An 18003-nucleotide genomic window follows, 5' to 3' on the forward strand; every position below is an offset into this window, starting at 1 on the left:
AGACGCGGGCGGCCGCAGCTCACAGGCAGGAGTTCTGTGAGCAGCTTGAAAAAGAAGAACGGGCGCGGCGCCAGAAGAGGGAGCAGCTGCAGGCCTGGAGCGCGGAGGAGAAGACAGGAACCCGCCGAAACGCCCAAGCTGCATGCAGTCCTAAAACTGCTGGGACCATGGTAAAGTTCCACCAAGAGAAAGAGTGGGGGTTTATCCGGGACTCTACCACAGCCACAGACCTCTATGTTGACAGGAGGGACGTGCAGGGTCATCTGCCAAAGGGACACCCGAAACGAGAGCTGTTCCCGGGAGATCGGGTAATGTACACCCGGCATCGAGGCCTGAAAGGGTGGTATGCCCTCAATGTCCAGAGGGTGGAGGAGGAGCATTACCATGAGCACTACTACCCAGAGGACCCGGACGGGTCTGAAGAGTATGGCGAGGAGGAAGAGCGTGCACAAGGAGGACGCCGCTATTAAAGGAAAAAGTGAGTGCACTGTAAATAGTTGCCCGTTAGGGTACAGGAAGAAAAGTTCACCCCGGACGAGGACTGTTGCCTGACTATTGCCTGTTTGTTTTTGCTGAAAGTTACCCGGAGATGGGTTAGTAATAGCCGGCTGAGGACTGGGAGCAGCCACTTTTTGTGAACTATCCGGCCGAGGAATGGGAGCGGTCAACCTTGTAAATAATTGCACTTCTTAAAGTGCCCCCTACTGGTTTTATAAGGAACTACAACAACTGACCTCAGAACAAAACCCGTTAGAGGTGGCCGAAGACGAGGTCCAGCAGCTGGATCAGCTACGCCCTGCAGCCACCCCAGGGCCTTCGTTGAGGGTTTATGAACGGGTCCCTCATGTTCAAAAGTTTTGCCAAAGTTTGCACCTTAAGAATGGACACCTGGTCGCGGAAAGAACTGTGACCTGTTGAAAAGAGACTTCGCCGTTGATATGCTGCTGATGATGTTTTATATGTTTGCTACTAAAAAGAATGTTTTATATATTGGTGAAAAGAGAAAATGATTTCCATAAAGGGAAGTGATGTGCAGTTGACAGTTTAAAAAAAAAAATAAATTTCTTTGCATGTCCTAATTTGCACTGTCTTTTGCTCTGTTCCAGCCCGCGGACGTGCTGTGATTTACCAGGGGGGAATGTGGCACCCCGAGGGCTCGGTTGCTACAGAGGTATTGCATCTCAACCAGATATGCGATATCTCACTCTCAGGTAAGGATGGAGTGTGGATCAGGACCCTGACACCTGCATGCATTACACCACATTTCCGGGGGGCAGGGCGACCGATATGCTCCAAGCAGAGCACGACAGTCCCTGTCCCTGGCTGGAGTGGGGGGAGGGAACACCAAGGAAGGGGGAACCCTGTAGTGCAGGAGCAGGGAGAGAGCAGTTCCTGGGTGCTCCTAGAGGGAGGTATAAAAGGTGGGCACCATCTTAGTTCAGTTCAGTCTGAGGAGAAGTCAGCCATTCAGTGAGAGGAGAAAACAGGGAGCAGAGCCTCTGCATGGGCTCTGCTCCGCAGGCAGGCCTAAGGGAGAGGCCGGAGCCTGGAGGAAGCAGAAGGAAGCAGAAGGAAGGAGAAGGAAGGAAGAGGAGCGGAGGAGGCTCCAGGAACAAGGAACGAAGGGACCCCAGGGGTGAGGACCGGCGAGTCGCCACCGCACACCCAAATCTACCTGCGTAGAAGGGTCAGGCCAAAGGGGGAGACCGGTCCCCGAAACTAGTGGAGGCGGGGAACTACCCTCAGCTAGAAACCGGAGGCTGTGACATTTCACGTGGCGCAGCCCCTCGCTACACCCGCTAGGAAGGCACCATATAGGGTCAGGGAAACTGGCGCCAAGTTTACCAAGAGAAGGCCCGAGGCAGCCGGACAGAAGCGAGGTCACTGGCGGGGTATGACAGGCCAGAGAAAGGACACACAAAGGGGGTCCTGTGAAACACTCTGGAGATACCTGGGAGTCGGCCGAGCCCCTCACCTGATGAGCACAGTACGACGTGGGCAGCCATTACCTGCAGAAGTGGTCTGGATAATAAGAACTGTGAGTAAAGGCCCTGGACTGCATCCCTGACTCTGTGTCGTCACTGCTACTCCTACACCATCATCCCCATCCTCCACATACACTGCCCTGAGGCTACGCTCCTCCCGTGGGGAGTTATGCTACGCTCTGCTGCACCTATAACACCAGCCTCAGTGGTCTGCTCTGCAGCGGCGGTTCATCCTGACCGCAATCCACGGGTGGCGTAGTCGGACATTTAAAATACAACAAACAGACTGCCATTTCAGTTGACCACCCTGAGCCACGGGACTGGGTCACCGCCACGGTGACTACAACCCCCAGCGTCTACAAAAAGGCCCGGTTCCAGGTTCCTCACGCGGCCCAGGGGGGCGCGTCATATTCACACTGGGCCGAGAATATCATTCGTGACTACTCCATGGCGGAAGGTCACGGCACACGTCTTGATGTCACTGTTTCAACCAGGGTAGTGTAAAAAGGTCTTAGGTTTCAGCTTGGTGGCAAGATAAGGTTGCAAGGATCATTCAGGGGACAGCAAGTGGCAGAAATGTCCGGGAGGTGAGTATTGAAATTAATATGTTAGTATCTACGATACAGCATAATGGTGGCTAGGCGGACCCCATCTTATTGAATTCTTGCAGATCAAATTATGAAAAATCTACATTCTGGAGAAAACAATTTTTTTGTAGTTTTCAAGCAGAATTAAATTCTGCTCAAATAAATTTGAGTATCTTTAATACAAGACAATCTAAACGGCAATTTAAATGCCCTAATTATTGGGGGATATGTCTTTATAGGAAAACTTTGTATCGATTATCAGCCCATCTAAATAGGCAGGCAATTACCCAACCGGAGAGCAAAGCTTGTTTGCTAGGTGAGATCATTTTTAAGCATGAATGACAATTATTATTTCTTGCATCACATTGTCCTGTGTATAAATGTGCCTTTAGTAATATCAGAGTGAATGACCTCAATATACTGTATATACAGCTGCAGCAATCATTTAACTAACAGCCATGGCAATGTACAATGTGAATGTAGCATGCCTAGGCTATTTCATTAGCTCAACCTTTCATACACATTGTATTAGCAGTAGAGATGAGTGGATTGATCTGTGGCGGATTTAGTTTGATTCGAAATTCCTGAAATTTGTGGTTTCACGCAAATTCGAAACTTGCCAGCAACATTTCCCATACTGCTGAAGATTGAGTCATCTTGCATTGCTGCGTGGGCCTCTTTATAATGCTTTGCAGCTGGGATATCTTATGGATTATCAAACCTAGTGGTCAGTACTGAGGGCATCACAGATCAGCGGCTCCCAGTAGAACACAGTTTGTATAATTGTTTTCCATATCCAGAGACACTGGGTAATTCTCCCTCTCCTGTAGAGTGTAAGCTCTTATGGTCAGCGGGGTCCTCTTTAACCTATAAATTGTAAGCTCTTATGGTCAGCGAGGTCCTTTCTCTCTCGCACCAGTAAAGTGTAAGCTCTTATGGTCAGCGGGGTTCTCACTTTTTCTCTCTCCTGTAGAGTGTAAGCTCTTATGGTCAGTGGGGTCCTCTCTCTCCTGTAGAGTGTAAGCTCTTACGGTCAGTGGGTACCTTGCTTTCTACCTCTCACCTATAAATTGTAAGCTCTTATGTTCAGTTAGATCTTCTCTCTCTCACATCTGAAAAGTGTAATCTCTTACGGTCAGTGGGGTCCTCTCTCTCGCACCTGTAAAGTGTAAGCTCTTATGGTCAGCGGGGTTCTCCGCTGACCATAGATAGTTGATTTCTCTCTCCTGTAGAGTGCAAGCTCTTATGGTCAGTGGGGTCCTCTTTCTCTCTCCTGTAGAGTGTAAGCTCTTATGATCAGTGGTGTCCTCTCTCTCTCCTGTAGAGTGTAAGCTCTTATGGTCAGCAGGGTTCCTCCTCTTTCTCTCTCCTGTAGAGTGTAAGCTCTTATGGTCAGTGGGGTCCTCTTTCTCTCTCCTGTAGAGTGTAAGCTCTTATGATCAGTGGGGTCCTCTCTCTCTCCTGTAGAGTGTAAGCTCTTGCGGTCAGCAGGGTTCCTCCTCTTTCTCTCTCCTGGAGAGTGTAAGCTTTTATGGTCAGTAAGGTCCTCTCTCTCTCTCTCTCCTCTTTAGAGTGTAAGCTCTTACAGTCAGTGGGGTCCTCTATATAGCTCTTCTTTAGAGTGTAAACTCTTATGATCAGCAGGGTCCTCTCTCTACTGTATATTGTAAGCTCTTATGATCTGTAGAGTGTAAGCTCTTGTGGTCAGCAGGGTTCTTCCTCTTTCTCTCTCCTCCCTAGAGTGTAAGCTCTTATGGTCAGTGGGGTCCTCTATATATCTCTCCTGTAAAGTGTAAGCTCTTATGGTCAGTGGGGTCCTCACTCTCTCTATCCCTCTTTTCTCCCCCACATGTATTTTCCAAGCAATTACAAGCCTTCCAGTATTGATATTCATGAAAATATATTCACAGTAAATCTAATTTTCTGGAAAAATTCTGCAAAGTCAGCAAATCCAAATTTCAAAAGATTTGCTCATCTTTAGTTAGCAGTTAGTTTTGTGTACATTTAAACTTGGAGTCTGTCATCATTATTTTTAGAATCAGATATCCAATTGAATGTGCAGTAATATCTTGAGTAAATTAATGATTTAATTCATTCTTGTAAAAACTCAAAATAAATTCTGCAACTTCATCTACAGATCTACTTTAAACTGAAATAATATCTATGTATCTATGTAAGCCCACCAGTCTACAGCGCCTTCTACAGCTAAGTAAAAAATGGTGTGCAATAAATTGGCATGTTTGGGAGTTAAAATTGTGCCCATGGTGGTACCTAATAACTTAAAAAAAAACTAGAGGCCAAAATCAAGACAAAATATTCATGTTCTTGTTCCTTGTGAATGAAAATACACTGCCACTTATACAACTAAAGTGGGTCCCAGCTCTGGATAAAACAAACACCTGTGCACCATTTAATAGATCACTTTAACAATAAAATGTAATCTATGAGCTAGGGAACCATAAATGTGGCCAATAGGAGTGGGCTGGCATAATATGTAGCTATATAAACTTGGAGTAGCTGAGTTAGCAACACAATATAAGTAATATTACATTATTCATGATAATAATAATAATTATAATAATCTGACAATCTGACTTATAAGTAGGCGGTCGGGTTCGTGATGATAAACCTGTCCAAGATAGATGATTTCCAAAGAACTATTATATACACAGCAAGTCCAATCAAATGGGAAATACTGCTGATTGGATTTCTGTTTGGGACTGCAAAATGCTTAATTGGATTCCTTGGGTGAGGAGAGAGATGCCTTTTGACAGGTTGCACGCGTGTGTCAACCAGCAAAAAGAAAAAGAGACATCCCGACGCGTGACGCCACAGCCTGTTGAGTGGTGTCTGCTGGCGGCTATAGTCCGGCACTGATCCAATGCATTTCGAAACAGCTCAGCTTCCTTCATCAGGGTGTCTAAGGATGTGGATAGATGTACGCAGCTGAAGTGAGGGACAGAATTAGTTGCGCACTCTGCAAGAAAGCCACTGTGTGTCCTTTGCACGTGTATCAGTGGGAGTACTGTGCCAAAAAGCCGATGTGTGTACTATGCAACCATATCTCTAGGAGTACTGTGCCTAAATGTCGCTGTGTGTACTCTGCACCCCCTCCTGTGGGAGTATTGTGCTAATAAGATGCTGTGTGTACTCTGCAACCATATCTCTGGGAGTACTGTGCCAAAAAGTCGCTTTGTGTACTTGGCGCCCTCCCTGTGGGAGTACTGTGCCAAAAAGCCACTGTGTGTACTCTGAAAATCCGCCTGTGGAAGTGCTGTGCCAAAAAGCCTCTGTGTATTCTGCAGCCATGTCTGTACGACTAGTGTGCCTACATAATGAATCTACCCTGCAACAGTCTCATTTGTAGGCCAGACAAATAATTTTACAGTACCGCTGTGTCTATACAAGTAGTGCGGCAAAAAAATAATTCTACTCTGTTGTTCTGTCTTTGACATTGTAGGTCCAAAACTAATTGTACTCTGCAGCCGTTTTTTTTCCATTTGTAGGCCAAACAAATAATTTTACTGTACTGCTGTGTGTATACAACTAGTGTGCCTGAAAAATAAATCTACTCTGCAGCCGTCACTTTGCTATTTGTAGGCCAGACAAAGAGAAAAGTCCCGACGTGTGACGTCACAGCCTGTTGAGTGGTGTCTGCTGGTGGCTGTACTCCAGCACTGCTCCAACGCATTTCGGAAGAGCTCAGCTTCCTTCATCAGTGTGTTTGAGGATTTGTATAGATGGATACAGGTGGAGTGAGGGACAGAATTAGTTGCGCACTCTGCAAGAAAACCGATCTGTGTCCTTTGCATGTGTATCAGTGGGAGCACTGTGCCAAAAAGCCGATGTGTGTACTCTGCAACCCCGCCTGTGCCATTTGTAGACCAAACAAATAATTTTCCTACACTGCTGTGTGTATACAACTAGTGTGCCTAAAAAATAAATCTACTCTGCAGCCGTCTCTTTGCTATTTGTAGGCGAGGCAAATAATTTTACTGTATCGCTGTGTCCATACGACTAGTGTGCCTAAAAATAAATCTACTCTGCAGACGTCTATTTGCCATTTGTAGGCCAAACAAATAACTTTACTGTACCACTGTGTCTATAAGACTAGTGTGCCTAAAAAATAAATCTACTCTGCAGCTATCTCTGTGCGAGTAGTGTGCCAAAAAATCACTTCCAAAAATGAGGCTGGCAACAAATTGGGGACATGGATGTGGCCGTGGTGGTGCTAGTGTATCTGCTCCTGTTGGTGGTGTAGCTGCTGCAGGGAAAGTACGTGGCTGTTCTGTGTCTGCTACGTGCCCAAATACAACACCTTCCTCTGGTGCACGCAGACGACAGGACGTTTCTTAGGGCCGAGTGCCACTACACGAATGGTAAGTCCCCAAGATGTTGAAAAGGTGTTAGATTTGATGGCTGAGCAGGCCTACAGTTCCTTCGTATTATCTTCCACCCAGTCCACTGCAGAAAAAGAAGGGTTGGTATCTGAGGACCATGGTCATCCGGCTTCCACCTCACACCCTTGCAAATCAGCCAAGCAGTCTGAAAACCAAGTCATGCATTCCAAGTCATGCATCCATGGCCCATTCACCTGGCCCTGCCCCAGAACTGGAAGAGACTGAGTGAACTGATGCCAAAACACTTGTTAGGTTGGAGGATGAGTACATGGGAGAGCTAGTGCACATGGTCAGTGGAACACCGCAGCACATGTCAGAGGATGACAAAACACAGCGTCTTTCTGCAGGGTGCAGACTGGCAAGGAGAGCAGGGGTGTGCAGTGGGTGGAAGATGAAGCCGGACATGATCAGGTCCTAGACCCCACATGGAGCGAAGGCCATCCTAGTGACATGTGCTGTTCGGAGAAAGAGGAGGTGGTCACGGTGCCCCAGCAGCACAGCAAAAGAGGGAGCAGAGTGTAAAAGCACAGTGGGCACCCCCATAGCCAAAACGTTGGCTGATACTGCCCACAGTGCCGAGGAAATGAGAACACCAAATCCAGCTCAACGGAGCTCCCTGGCTTGTCATTTCTTCAGGCAATGTGTGGACGACAAGCGACAGGTTGTTTGCATGCTGTGCCTTAAGAACCTGAAGCGAGGCATAAATGTTCTGAAATTGAGCACCACCTGCATGATGAGGCACCTGATTTCCAAGCATGGGGTGCAGTGGAGTACACAGCTAAGAAAGTATGACACATCTTAGCCTCCTCCTGCTCCCTCTTCTGCTGTGGTCTCGGCCTCTTCCTCCCCCTCACAATCAACAGGGCCACTTATGCCCCTGCAAAGAGAGGATGTGATAGCAGCACCACACCACCACAAGCCTCACCGAATATCTTCATAACATCCCATGGAAGTATTCTGCTTTCCATTCCCCAAACCCTCAAGAGAAAATGGGATTTCCCCCTATCAACCCACGAGCCATGGTTCTGAATGACAGCATATTCAATTACTGGCATTTGAAATGCTGCCATTTTGGCTGGTGGAGACACAGATAGTTTAAAAAAATTCATGGTGGTGGCTGTCCCTCACTACCTTATATGGGGGTATACAGAGTACCCAGACGATACACCTCCCACCGAGGACAGCATGCCGTTGCCTCTGGGCAGCCTGGCACACATGAGCCAATGCATGCTGCTGTGCCTACAATGAGGAGGTGGAAGAGGCAAGGCAGTAATAACAGATGAATAAGTAAGCAGAGCACAAGATAGAGCGCCCCCCACAGGCCGCCCCGGAGCACGAGCATATCATTTTCTCCAAACTGAAAGTAAAGACTACACAAGAACCACAGGACTGATTTCATCAACCAAGGTATCACTTTAATCAGTGTAATGTCACCCACCTGACAGTGTAGGTGGTTTACTGAGCACAATCCTGCTGACAGGTGCGCTTTAAGGGTTTCACTTGTCCGGCACCCATTGGTCTTTATGAGAGATTTTTTTTATTTTTTTTACTGTGAAGTTAGGGACATCTGTAAAGGTCATACCTCAAAACTTCTGCCCCATTTAAGAAGATCAGTTCTTTGAATGATGCCTAAATGATAGTTAAAAGATCTTATACAGATTCTACATTGGAGTCAAGAAGCTATAAAGGGAATCTGTGAGCAAGTGAAGAACAACCTGATGTAGGCAAAGGGACCCTGAATCCAACGATGTATCACTTGGTTTACTGTGTGCAGCCAATTTAACACAGAGTGTTTAGATGCAGCATGAAGCAGAGCTGAGGAAGCTAACCCTGCCCCTACCAGGCTCTGCATGTATATTGTCTATTGACAGTGAGCTGCTTATCACAGGAGGGGGTGGAGTCGGACAACTTAGCATGTGCCAGCTAGTCACAGCAATGATAATGTCATAGTGATAAAACCTTCATTGTAAGTAAACGACAGCACACAGCCTAATAAGTGAAACATCATTGAATTCAATGTTTTAACCCATACATCATGCTGTCTTCAGATTACATAGCAAAAACTTGCTGATGGATTCGCTTTAAGTTACCCCTCTGGAGCTGGTCTAACTCCATTATGTTTGCAAACATGCCTTTAAATTAGTTATCTTGTCTATATTACTTTAACCATTTATACACCACAATCGCTATGATTTTTGTTTCCTTGACCCTTAGGTGAAGACACAATATATCCACTCCATCAATGACTCTTCCAACCGTGTCACCGAGTTCATCATCTTCGGATTCCCGAGCCTCGATAACTTTCCCATCCTGTTATTTTGCATTTTCTTTTTCATCTATCTTTGCACCCTATCAGGGAATGGACTTATATTCGTCCTTATCTCCTTGGAAAAAAGACTGCACACCCCCATGTACTTCTTTGTTAGAAATCTATCATTTGCAGATATGTTGACCACCACCGTGACCATCCCCAAGATGTTGAGCAAGTTCTCTATGCATCTAGACAGGATCTCTTTTCGGGGCTGCTTCTGGCAGATGTATTTCTTTGTGTCATGTAATGCCATTGAGTGTTACCTCCTATCGGTTATGGCTATCGATCGATATGTGGCCATCTGTTCTCCGCTCCGTTACCATTCCATCATGAACAAGCAGTTTTATTTATCACTGGCTTTGGTGTCATGGACCTTGGGGTTTATTTCACCAATTGCTGTGATACTATTAGCTCTAAAATTGCCTTTTTGTGGCCCAAATGTCATTCATCATTATTATTGCGACCACCCACCTCTCATTCAGTTGGCTTGTGCCGACACCTCATTCAATGTCAAGGTTGGTTCTTCACTTAGTGCCCTTGTGCTTCTGATATGTTTCACCATAATAGTGATCTCATATGTTAAAATAATCAGATCTGTCCTACTAATAGCTTCATCCGATGGACGGAGAAGGACATTTTCCACCTGCGCCTCCCACTTCATTGTGGTGAACATGTATTTCCTCCCTCTAATCTTCATGTATATTCGTCCGAAGCCTTCCTACTCATCAGATATCGATTCGTTGGTGGCCATGTTCTACACAGTGTTAACTCCCATGTTAAACCCGATCGTCTACAGCCTGAGAAATAAAGATATTAAGGATTCACTCAAAAAACATATATGGTATGTTAAGGATACTCCTAAATGATCATTCATTACATACAATTGTATGGGGCCATTTAACATTGGTTGACTGTTTCTCAAAGAGTTTTGGAAAAGGACAGATCTTACAAAGCTATATATTTCTGCAATGTACTCTCATTAAAAGTTTCTAAGTTACGTTGACTTTCAGGCTTTGGTTTCCTTTCCCGGACGCTGTGTAGTCTTTGTAAGCCCCGGGAAACTGCTTCTGTGTAGGGATTTTATCAGTTGTATGACTTCGCCTTGGGTCCTTTATCCTCCTCTTCTTCATTCTTCTGTGCACTATAACTCTTCCACTGGTTGCTAGTTCATCCCATATTTTTCCATCATCATAGACCACATCGCATGCCATGATATTGTGGGGGTCGTGATGACATTCCACTCGTCCTCCAGTCACTCCAAATTCAAACTATGAGCATGGGTCAACCATTCAAAGAATGAGTCAGACAACAAGCTGGTTCAAGCTCAGAGCATGCTCAGAAGACTACTACAGTCAACGTCCTCAGCAATGTTCTGCGTTTATTTTTACATACACAAATCTAAATACACTACATAATGGGAGGGAAAAGGGGTTGTCCGGGGCGGGGTAAACCATGAAAGTCCAGTGTCTGGCCACTCCTGATTGGTCCACATCTCCTTATCTCAGTCCCTGGGCAGATATTGCAGCCGTCAGCTTATAATCTTGTTTCGTTTCTCTGAAATAAGTCTTGGCAACACTGGAAATGTCTTAGTTTAAGTTTCGATTTGAGTATTACGTAGCAAGGAAAGCTTATTGTTATATGACACAAAATGGTGGTTAGTACATTAGCAAAAAAGCGTATAAAAGTTACAAGAATATAAAAGTTACAAATATATATATTCTCTTTTTCCCCGACATTCCCCCCTAAACACTAAGCTTTCCTTTGCTTCGGGGCCTTTGAGACTGTCCATGTGTGGGGAGAGGGGAGGTGGATTTCTTCACCCAATCATCCTAGAAGCTGCCCCCTTATGGGACGCCCCCAGACAATTGAGCCCTATCCTGGATGACACATGGAGTTCTCCCAACTGATCCTAAACTGAATCTTTCAATTGGACTTTGTTATGGGGGGGTCTGGTCAGACTTGTTCAAAGGAGTGTATTTCTCTATATAAGGGGACTATGCAGCACAGGACCACCAGGCCCAATACTAGTAGACCTCCCATTACTAGACAAACTTGTTGGAAGAATCCCTTGAGCCCTCCCAACCAACCTGAGAAGAAGGAGGTATCTACCCCTGCGTGGTAGCTGTCCACCCTGGGACAGACAGTAAGCATATGGAAAGGATATAGAAGAAGGTAGTCATCTTTTATAGGCTCGTTCTGTCTCTCTTGCAGTGGGAGGTGTGAATCCAGGTGCTCCTGCCCTCAAGCTTCAGAGCCGTCGGGGTGGTGAGAAGCACAGTGTACGGTCCCTCGAACCGCGGCTGGAGGCAGTCTTTCCGGACAAACTTCTTCACATACACTAGATCGCCTGGGATGAAATCATGTACTGCATCACCTGTAGATTCTGGGAGAGAAGCAGATACTGGAGAGCGGGTGTTAGTCAATTCTTTAGACAAAACAATTACAAATTTTACCACTCTATCATGTGTTTCAGACAACTCTTGGGGCCTAATCTCTCCTATCTTGGGTGGGGTCCTAAACAAAATTTTATAGGGAATCAGCCCATGTTTGGCCTGAGGAGTGTGTGTGATATGATACAATACTATGGGGAGTAGGTCGGGCCAGGGGAGGGGATGATCTTAGGTCATTTTCAAGAGCTGGGTCTTGAGTGTGGAATTCATTCTTTCCACTTTGCCTGAACTGGCAGGATGGTATGGAGTGTGGAGGCCCAAATCTGTTCCCAACATGTTCCAGAGTTCTTCATAGATATTTGTTGTGAAAGCTGGTCCTTGATCCGATTCTATGATTTGGGGAACTCCAAATCTGCAGGCAATTTCGGTGATCAGTTTCTTGGCTGTGACTTTAGCAGTCATGTTGACAACCGGGTAGGCCTCGGGCCAGGCTGAGAACATATCCACGGCTACCAAAACGTACTCCTATTTTCTTGCTTTAGACATTTGGATATGGTCGACTTGTATTCTCTGCCAAGGGTAGTCTGGTTTAGCCAGATGTTGGAGAGGGACCCGTGCCGTACACGTTGGGTTGCAGGTAGCGCAGACAGAGCAGGATTTTGAGTATGCAGTCACAGTGGAAGAGATTCCAGGTGCAAAGTACAGTTTCTTGATACATGCCAAGGCTTGATTCTTTCCTCTGTGTGTAGGCCCGTGAGCCCATGCTGCCGCAGCTGAGTACATGCGTCTAGGCAAGCAAGGCTTCCCATCCACTTGGTAAAGAGTCGAGTTGACCTTTGAATCTTTGCGACCTGCCAGCACGGCTCCTGCCGCTTTCCATTGCTTGACTTCTTCAGTGGGGGTTTTCCTTTGTTCCTCACACAATTTTTCTTCAGGCATCCTGACCCCTCTGGATTCCACCCGTGTCTCCGCTGGACTTGTATGGTCTTCCGCCGGCTGTTCCTTGGCTCTTGCTCTAGTGAGCGCCACAGCTACGGTTTGCAGAGTCTCTCCCATCTCTTCTTCCTTTTCCTGCCACTTTGATGACACATTCTCCACTGCCGCAGTCTTGGCTGCTTGGTCAGCTAGGTGGTTGCCCCTGGCTTCTCTGGATTCTAGTCTTCCATGAGCCTTGACCTTCATAACAGCAACCTGAATGGGTAGTTCCAGGGCCTTCATTAGGGCCTTAATCCATGAGACATGTTTCACTGGTGTACCTGCAGCTGTGATGAATCCTCTAGACTTCCACAAGAGTCCAGAATCATTGCAAATTCCATATCCATACCTGGAATCGGTATATATATATATTCGCCTTTGTTCCTGCTGCCAGGTGGCAGGCCTCTGTGAGAGCCACAAGTTCAGCTTCTTGTGCAGACATGTATGGTGGTAGAGCTTCAGCCTTCAGAACTGTTAGGTCTGTTGTGACAGCATATCCCGTGTGGAACTTCCCTTGAGGGTCTGCGAAACGGGATCCATCAGTCCATAGGTGCAAGGCAGGGTCTGCGAGCGGATGTGCCACCATATTCTCTGGAGCAGAAGTCTCTTCCTGCAAAATTTTTATACAATCATGAGGTTCCACCAATGGACCTTCACCCTCTTCACCTTCCCCCCTAGAAGGTGGAAGCAAAGTGGCAGGATTGATAGTCAGACATCTGGTAAATGTTATATTGGAGGGCAACAATAGGGAACACTGCAGCCGCAGGTGTCTTTCGTTGGTTAGATGTTTCGGAGATGTTTGTTGCAGAACAGCTGAGAGATCATGGCCGGCCTGTATAACTAGATCATGTCCAAGGACGATATCAGCTGACTTGTCAAAAAGGATGTGAGCAGCGTGGACCGCCTTAAGGCACGTGGGGGCAGTTCGGGCGACAGGGTCCAGGCGGGCTGAGTAGTAGCCCAAAGGCTGATACTTATGATCATAGCGTTGTGCTAGAATTCCAGAGGCATGACCTTCCGATTCCGAGACAAAAAGGTGAAATGGCTGAGTATAGTCCGGTAAGCCCAAGGCCGGGGCAGAGACAACAGCCTGTTTAAGGCGGTCAAAACATAGTCTGTGTTGATGAGAAACACGTGGATCTTCAGCATGAAACCAAACTGAGCCTTCATTCTTGAGACAGTCGTACAGAGGTTGCATGAGCTTTGAGGCATCAGGGATCCATTGCCTGCAGTAAGTGATGAGGCCAAGGAAAGTCTGCATAGCGGAGTAGGTGGTTGGGAAAGTGATATCCATGATGGCTTGTTTTCTTTCTTCAGTCAGATGTCTAGCACCTTGTGATATACAATGTCCGAGGAAAATGACCTTGGGCAGACACCATTGGACTTCGCCTTTCGAGACTTTACAGTTAGCTGAGTGAAGAAACCAGAGAAGGGATACTGACATCTCTGGCAAATTTTCTTCAGTGCCACAGAGTAAAAGATCATCCACATACTGTAGAAGGGTGACCTGAGGGTTCTCTTGAACCCATGGCTCCAGAATAGACTTTATAGAATGAGTGAATTGGTTAGGAGAGTTCTGGGCTCTTTGAAAGGTGAAAACAAAAAGAAACCACGAATCTTCATGTAAGGGTATACTGAAGAAGGCGTTGGCCAGATCTAACACCGTAAACAAAGTGGCCGTTGGAGGCAGCTGAGACAAGAGGGTGTTTGGGTTGGGTACCACTGGAGTTTCTAAAATGGTAGCTGCATTGACGGCTCTGAGATCCTGAACCAACCGGTATTTTGGAGGCTCTCCTGGAGCGGTTTTCCTTTTTACAGGAAAGAGGGGTGTATTGCATGGAGATACACATCTGACAAGGACTCCTGATTCCAGGAGGGAAACGATTTGGGTACCCAAGTGTTGTTCTTGTGCAGCCTTGAGGGGGTATTGTGGCAACCGTGGATACCTGTGTCCAGGCTTGAGGTGTACTCGGACCGGGGGAACCTGCAGGAGGCCGACGTCCTCTGGCCCACTGGACCACAGAGAGTTAGGTTGTATGGTCATCATCATGAGAGGGAAGGCTTTAAGAACACAGCGGTCTTCAGTCCCTTGTTCGGAATGAGGGTCCCGCAAAAGAAGCTCCATACCATAGTTTCCGAAGGTAATTATTGCCTTCATCCGCTCTAAGAGATTGGTTCCCAACAGATTGACAGGACAAGTTTCAGAGACCAAGAATCTTGTGAGTACTCCGGTGAACGGTCCTGCAGACACAGGGACTGTGAGTGGAGAGGAAATATGTTGGCCTTCCACCCCAACACAGGTGAGGGTATCCGGTGATAGGGATACAGAAGGAGGGAGCTGTGCAGAGGAAATGACAGATGTGGCCGCCCCAGTGTCCACCAGAAACTCCAGTGGTTGATGGTCCACCTGTAAAGTGACAGTCTCTGAGGATGTGGTCAAGGCTACCACACTCCCAACATAACATTCATCCTTCAGAATCACGAGGTTGTCTTCTGTTTCTAGATGATCCCTTGTCATCTCTTCTGTCTTGTCTTCTATATGTGGGAGGAGTATCATCACCTGTGCCTTTAACCATTACCCACTTGATTCTATGTTGGTTGCCAGGGAGGGGGTGGGTAGCTTTCTTGAGCTTGATATACCATGGCAGGAGCGGTTTTCTTCTTTGGCTTAGTATCCTTTTCCATTTTTAGCATTGATTTTTGGAAAGCTTTAACGATATCCACCGCGTCGTTGAAAGAAGAAGAACGAATCTCGGGCCGTACTCTCAGGACTTCATCTCTGAGAGCGTCTTGTAGGCCATCTATTAGGGCCTGAACCAACAGGGCGGCCTGCGTCTTGACGTGAGGACTGTATCCAAGATGCTCAAAATGCATGCTGAGTCTTGCAGCATATCTTTCCACAGATTCATCAGGGTTTTGTTGAACATCTTGTACAGACCCAGCTTGATCTGACAAGCGATCCTGAGCCCAGACTTTTAACTGTTTCATATATTCTAGGCCGGATTCATACGTACTAAGGGGTCCTGCTTTTGTGGAATCCATAGCCTTTTGAAAGCTCTCCGTTTTCGGCTAAGTGAGCCTGGCATTCTGCAGCCAGAGTAGAACCAGCAGCAAGGGCAATTTTACGAACCAATCCTCCAGCATGGCTCATACAGGTGTTTGCAGGGTTGACTATGGCCCCCACCCGATGTGTAAGGATGTCACCATAGCCTATTGACAGAGTGACAGGGCGTCCTGATGGGTCTACTAGGTTCCGGGAGTGGCAGGGGTCCCAGACTTCTGAGGGGCTGGGGGGGTGGTGCTCTTTCAGCAGTTGCTTGGAGCAAGGGCCGGAGTATGGGCAATGAATGTGGGGCGGAGGATGCCATAGGAAACGTATGGGGTAAAGGGGGGGGGGCTGGAGTATCTTGAGCCCATCCCTCATCTGGCTCCGTATCGTCTTGAGTAACAGTATGTTGGCGGAGGGAGAGCAGTCTGGCCTGAAATTCTGGGGGGGTTGAGGAGGATATCCCCAGGGTTGTGGGTGACTCCCATAGGAAACAGGGGAAGCGTCTCAGCATCGTGGACTGGAGCAGAGGGTATCACATTAGTTTCAGATGGGTACTCTGGGACTACGGGCTTTTCCACCTGTGCTGGTGGCTGGTAATATGCACCGGACGGATCTAGTAGTGGATATAGGCTGGATTGGGGCTTTCCGGGCCTCCCACAACAAGTAAGAGGTGTAGCAAGATGGCCGTGGGAGGGAGGAGTTAAAATGGAAGTGGGATTATTCTTGGAGGCAGGAAAAGGTGTAGTAAGATGGCCGTTGGAGGGAGGAGGTGGGAGTGGGGGTGGGATTGTTCTTGGGGGCAGGGAAAGGTGTAGTAACAGGCATCAACGGGGTTACGGCCAATTTGAGGGCACATAACAAATCACAATCTGCAGCTTTCATGTATCCGAACAAAGGCTCGGCATTCTCTGTTCCCCCCTGCACCATCTACTCTAAGATGTGCCTGAGCCTGATGCAAAAGTCGTCACCCAACTTTCCCAACTTCTGTGTAACACATTCTTTCCAAACTGAAGACTAAAGCCTGCCTGTACTGGATAAGCTTATCATGTTATACAAATTCCTAACATTCTTCTTGCCTTCTTGCCTTCCCGTAACTCCACTAATTGGCTTAACTCCTACAGCAGCATTCCGCAACTTACGAGATCTTTCAAATTTGAATATACACAACATTTTCTTATAGAATGCAATGATCTGTCGCGACTCAGATCACTGGTGCAGCCGACAGGTCGCCACTCCTCAGTGTAGAGGCACCTCTCAATACACCGATAAGACAGAGAGTAACCTCTCAATCTGTCCCTTCCCTAACCTTGAATGGCGACTTTACAGTACGACTCACCACGGCACCCTGACAGCAGAACCCCTCCTTATGAGGTTTCTCTGTATAAGACGAAGAGCACCTCTCAATTCGTCTTCTTTCCTACTACGGCACCACCCGTCAGTGTAGAGTACACCTCTCAATACACTGACAAGACAGAGAGTAACCTCTCAATCTGTCTCCTTTCCTAACACGGCATCACCCGTCAGTGTAGAGTCACCTCTCAATACACTGTTTCCTAACCTTGACTTTACAGCAGTCTCTGTATTAGACGAAGAATACTCCTCAATTCGTCACAGATTCTGACAGCACAACACCTTACACTACAATTCAGGAATGCTTTGAAACTTCGACTATCAGTTACGGGAGGCAGCTATCTAAGAAAAGTACAGTGACCGGGGGAGGAGGAGGTGGTGTGCACACGAGCACGCGCAGGCATGCGACGTCACTCGGTTTAACACTTGCTGGTTCAGGACGTGGTGCGGGACGCCCAAGGTCTCACCACTCGACCGGTCACCCACCCAGATCCAACCTGACAATCCCACAGAAACCGCTGCGGCTGACACACAGGCAAGTGAGACATATAAAATACATCTCAACTTACCGTGTTCGATGGAGGTTGATCAGGCCTCAAATTCAGCCACCGCGGTCACCACCAGGGAAATCAGCAATATGGGTCCGGGAGGGCGGCGTACCGCTAGCCACGCCGCACGTTGAGCGCCATTTGTGGGGGTCGTGATGACATTCCACTCGTCCTCCAGTCACTCCAAATTCAAACTATGAGCATGGGTCAACCATTCAAAGAATGAGTCAGACAACAAGCTGGTTCAAGCTCAGAGCATGCTCAGAAGACTACTACAGTCAACGTCCTCAGCAATGTTCTGCGTTTATTTTTACATACACAAATCTAAATACACTACATAATGGGAGGGAAAAGGGGTTGTCCGGGGCGGGGTAAACCATGAAAGTCCAGTGTCTGGCCACTCCTGAT

At 47.2% G+C, this 18003-nt stretch overlaps 1 protein-coding gene across 1 annotated transcript; it reads left to right on the forward strand.

The window, feature by feature from the left end:
• Nucleotides 1-426: 426 nt before the first annotated feature.
• On the forward strand, nucleotides 427-10149 carry LOC141243009 (olfactory receptor 6N1-like). Its single transcript, XM_073668883.1, has 2 exons — nucleotides 427-489; nucleotides 9187-10149. The coding sequence occupies exons 1-2, from the start codon at nucleotides 427-429 to the stop codon at nucleotides 10147-10149; spliced, it is 1026 nt and encodes a 341-aa protein (XP_073524984.1).
• Nucleotides 10150-18003: the final 7854 nt, after the last annotated feature.

Source organism: Phyllobates terribilis, unplaced genomic scaffold, assembly GCF_046119375.1.
Source record: "Phyllobates terribilis strain yellow unplaced genomic scaffold, ASM4611937v1 Scaffold_2__4_contigs__length_985480577, whole genome shotgun sequence".
In the NCBI taxonomy this organism is placed as follows: Eukaryota; Metazoa; Chordata; class Amphibia; order Anura; family Dendrobatidae; genus Phyllobates; species Phyllobates terribilis.

Coding starts and splice junctions, on each gene's coding strand:
- LOC141243009 (XM_073668883.1), top strand. CDS start 427: ATGGCGAGGAGGAAGAGCGTGCACAAGGAGGACGCCGCTATTAAAGGA. Junction 490..9,186: donor AAGGAAAAAGTGAGTGCACT/GTAAATAGTTGC, acceptor CTTGACCCTTAG/GTGAAGACACAATATATCCA.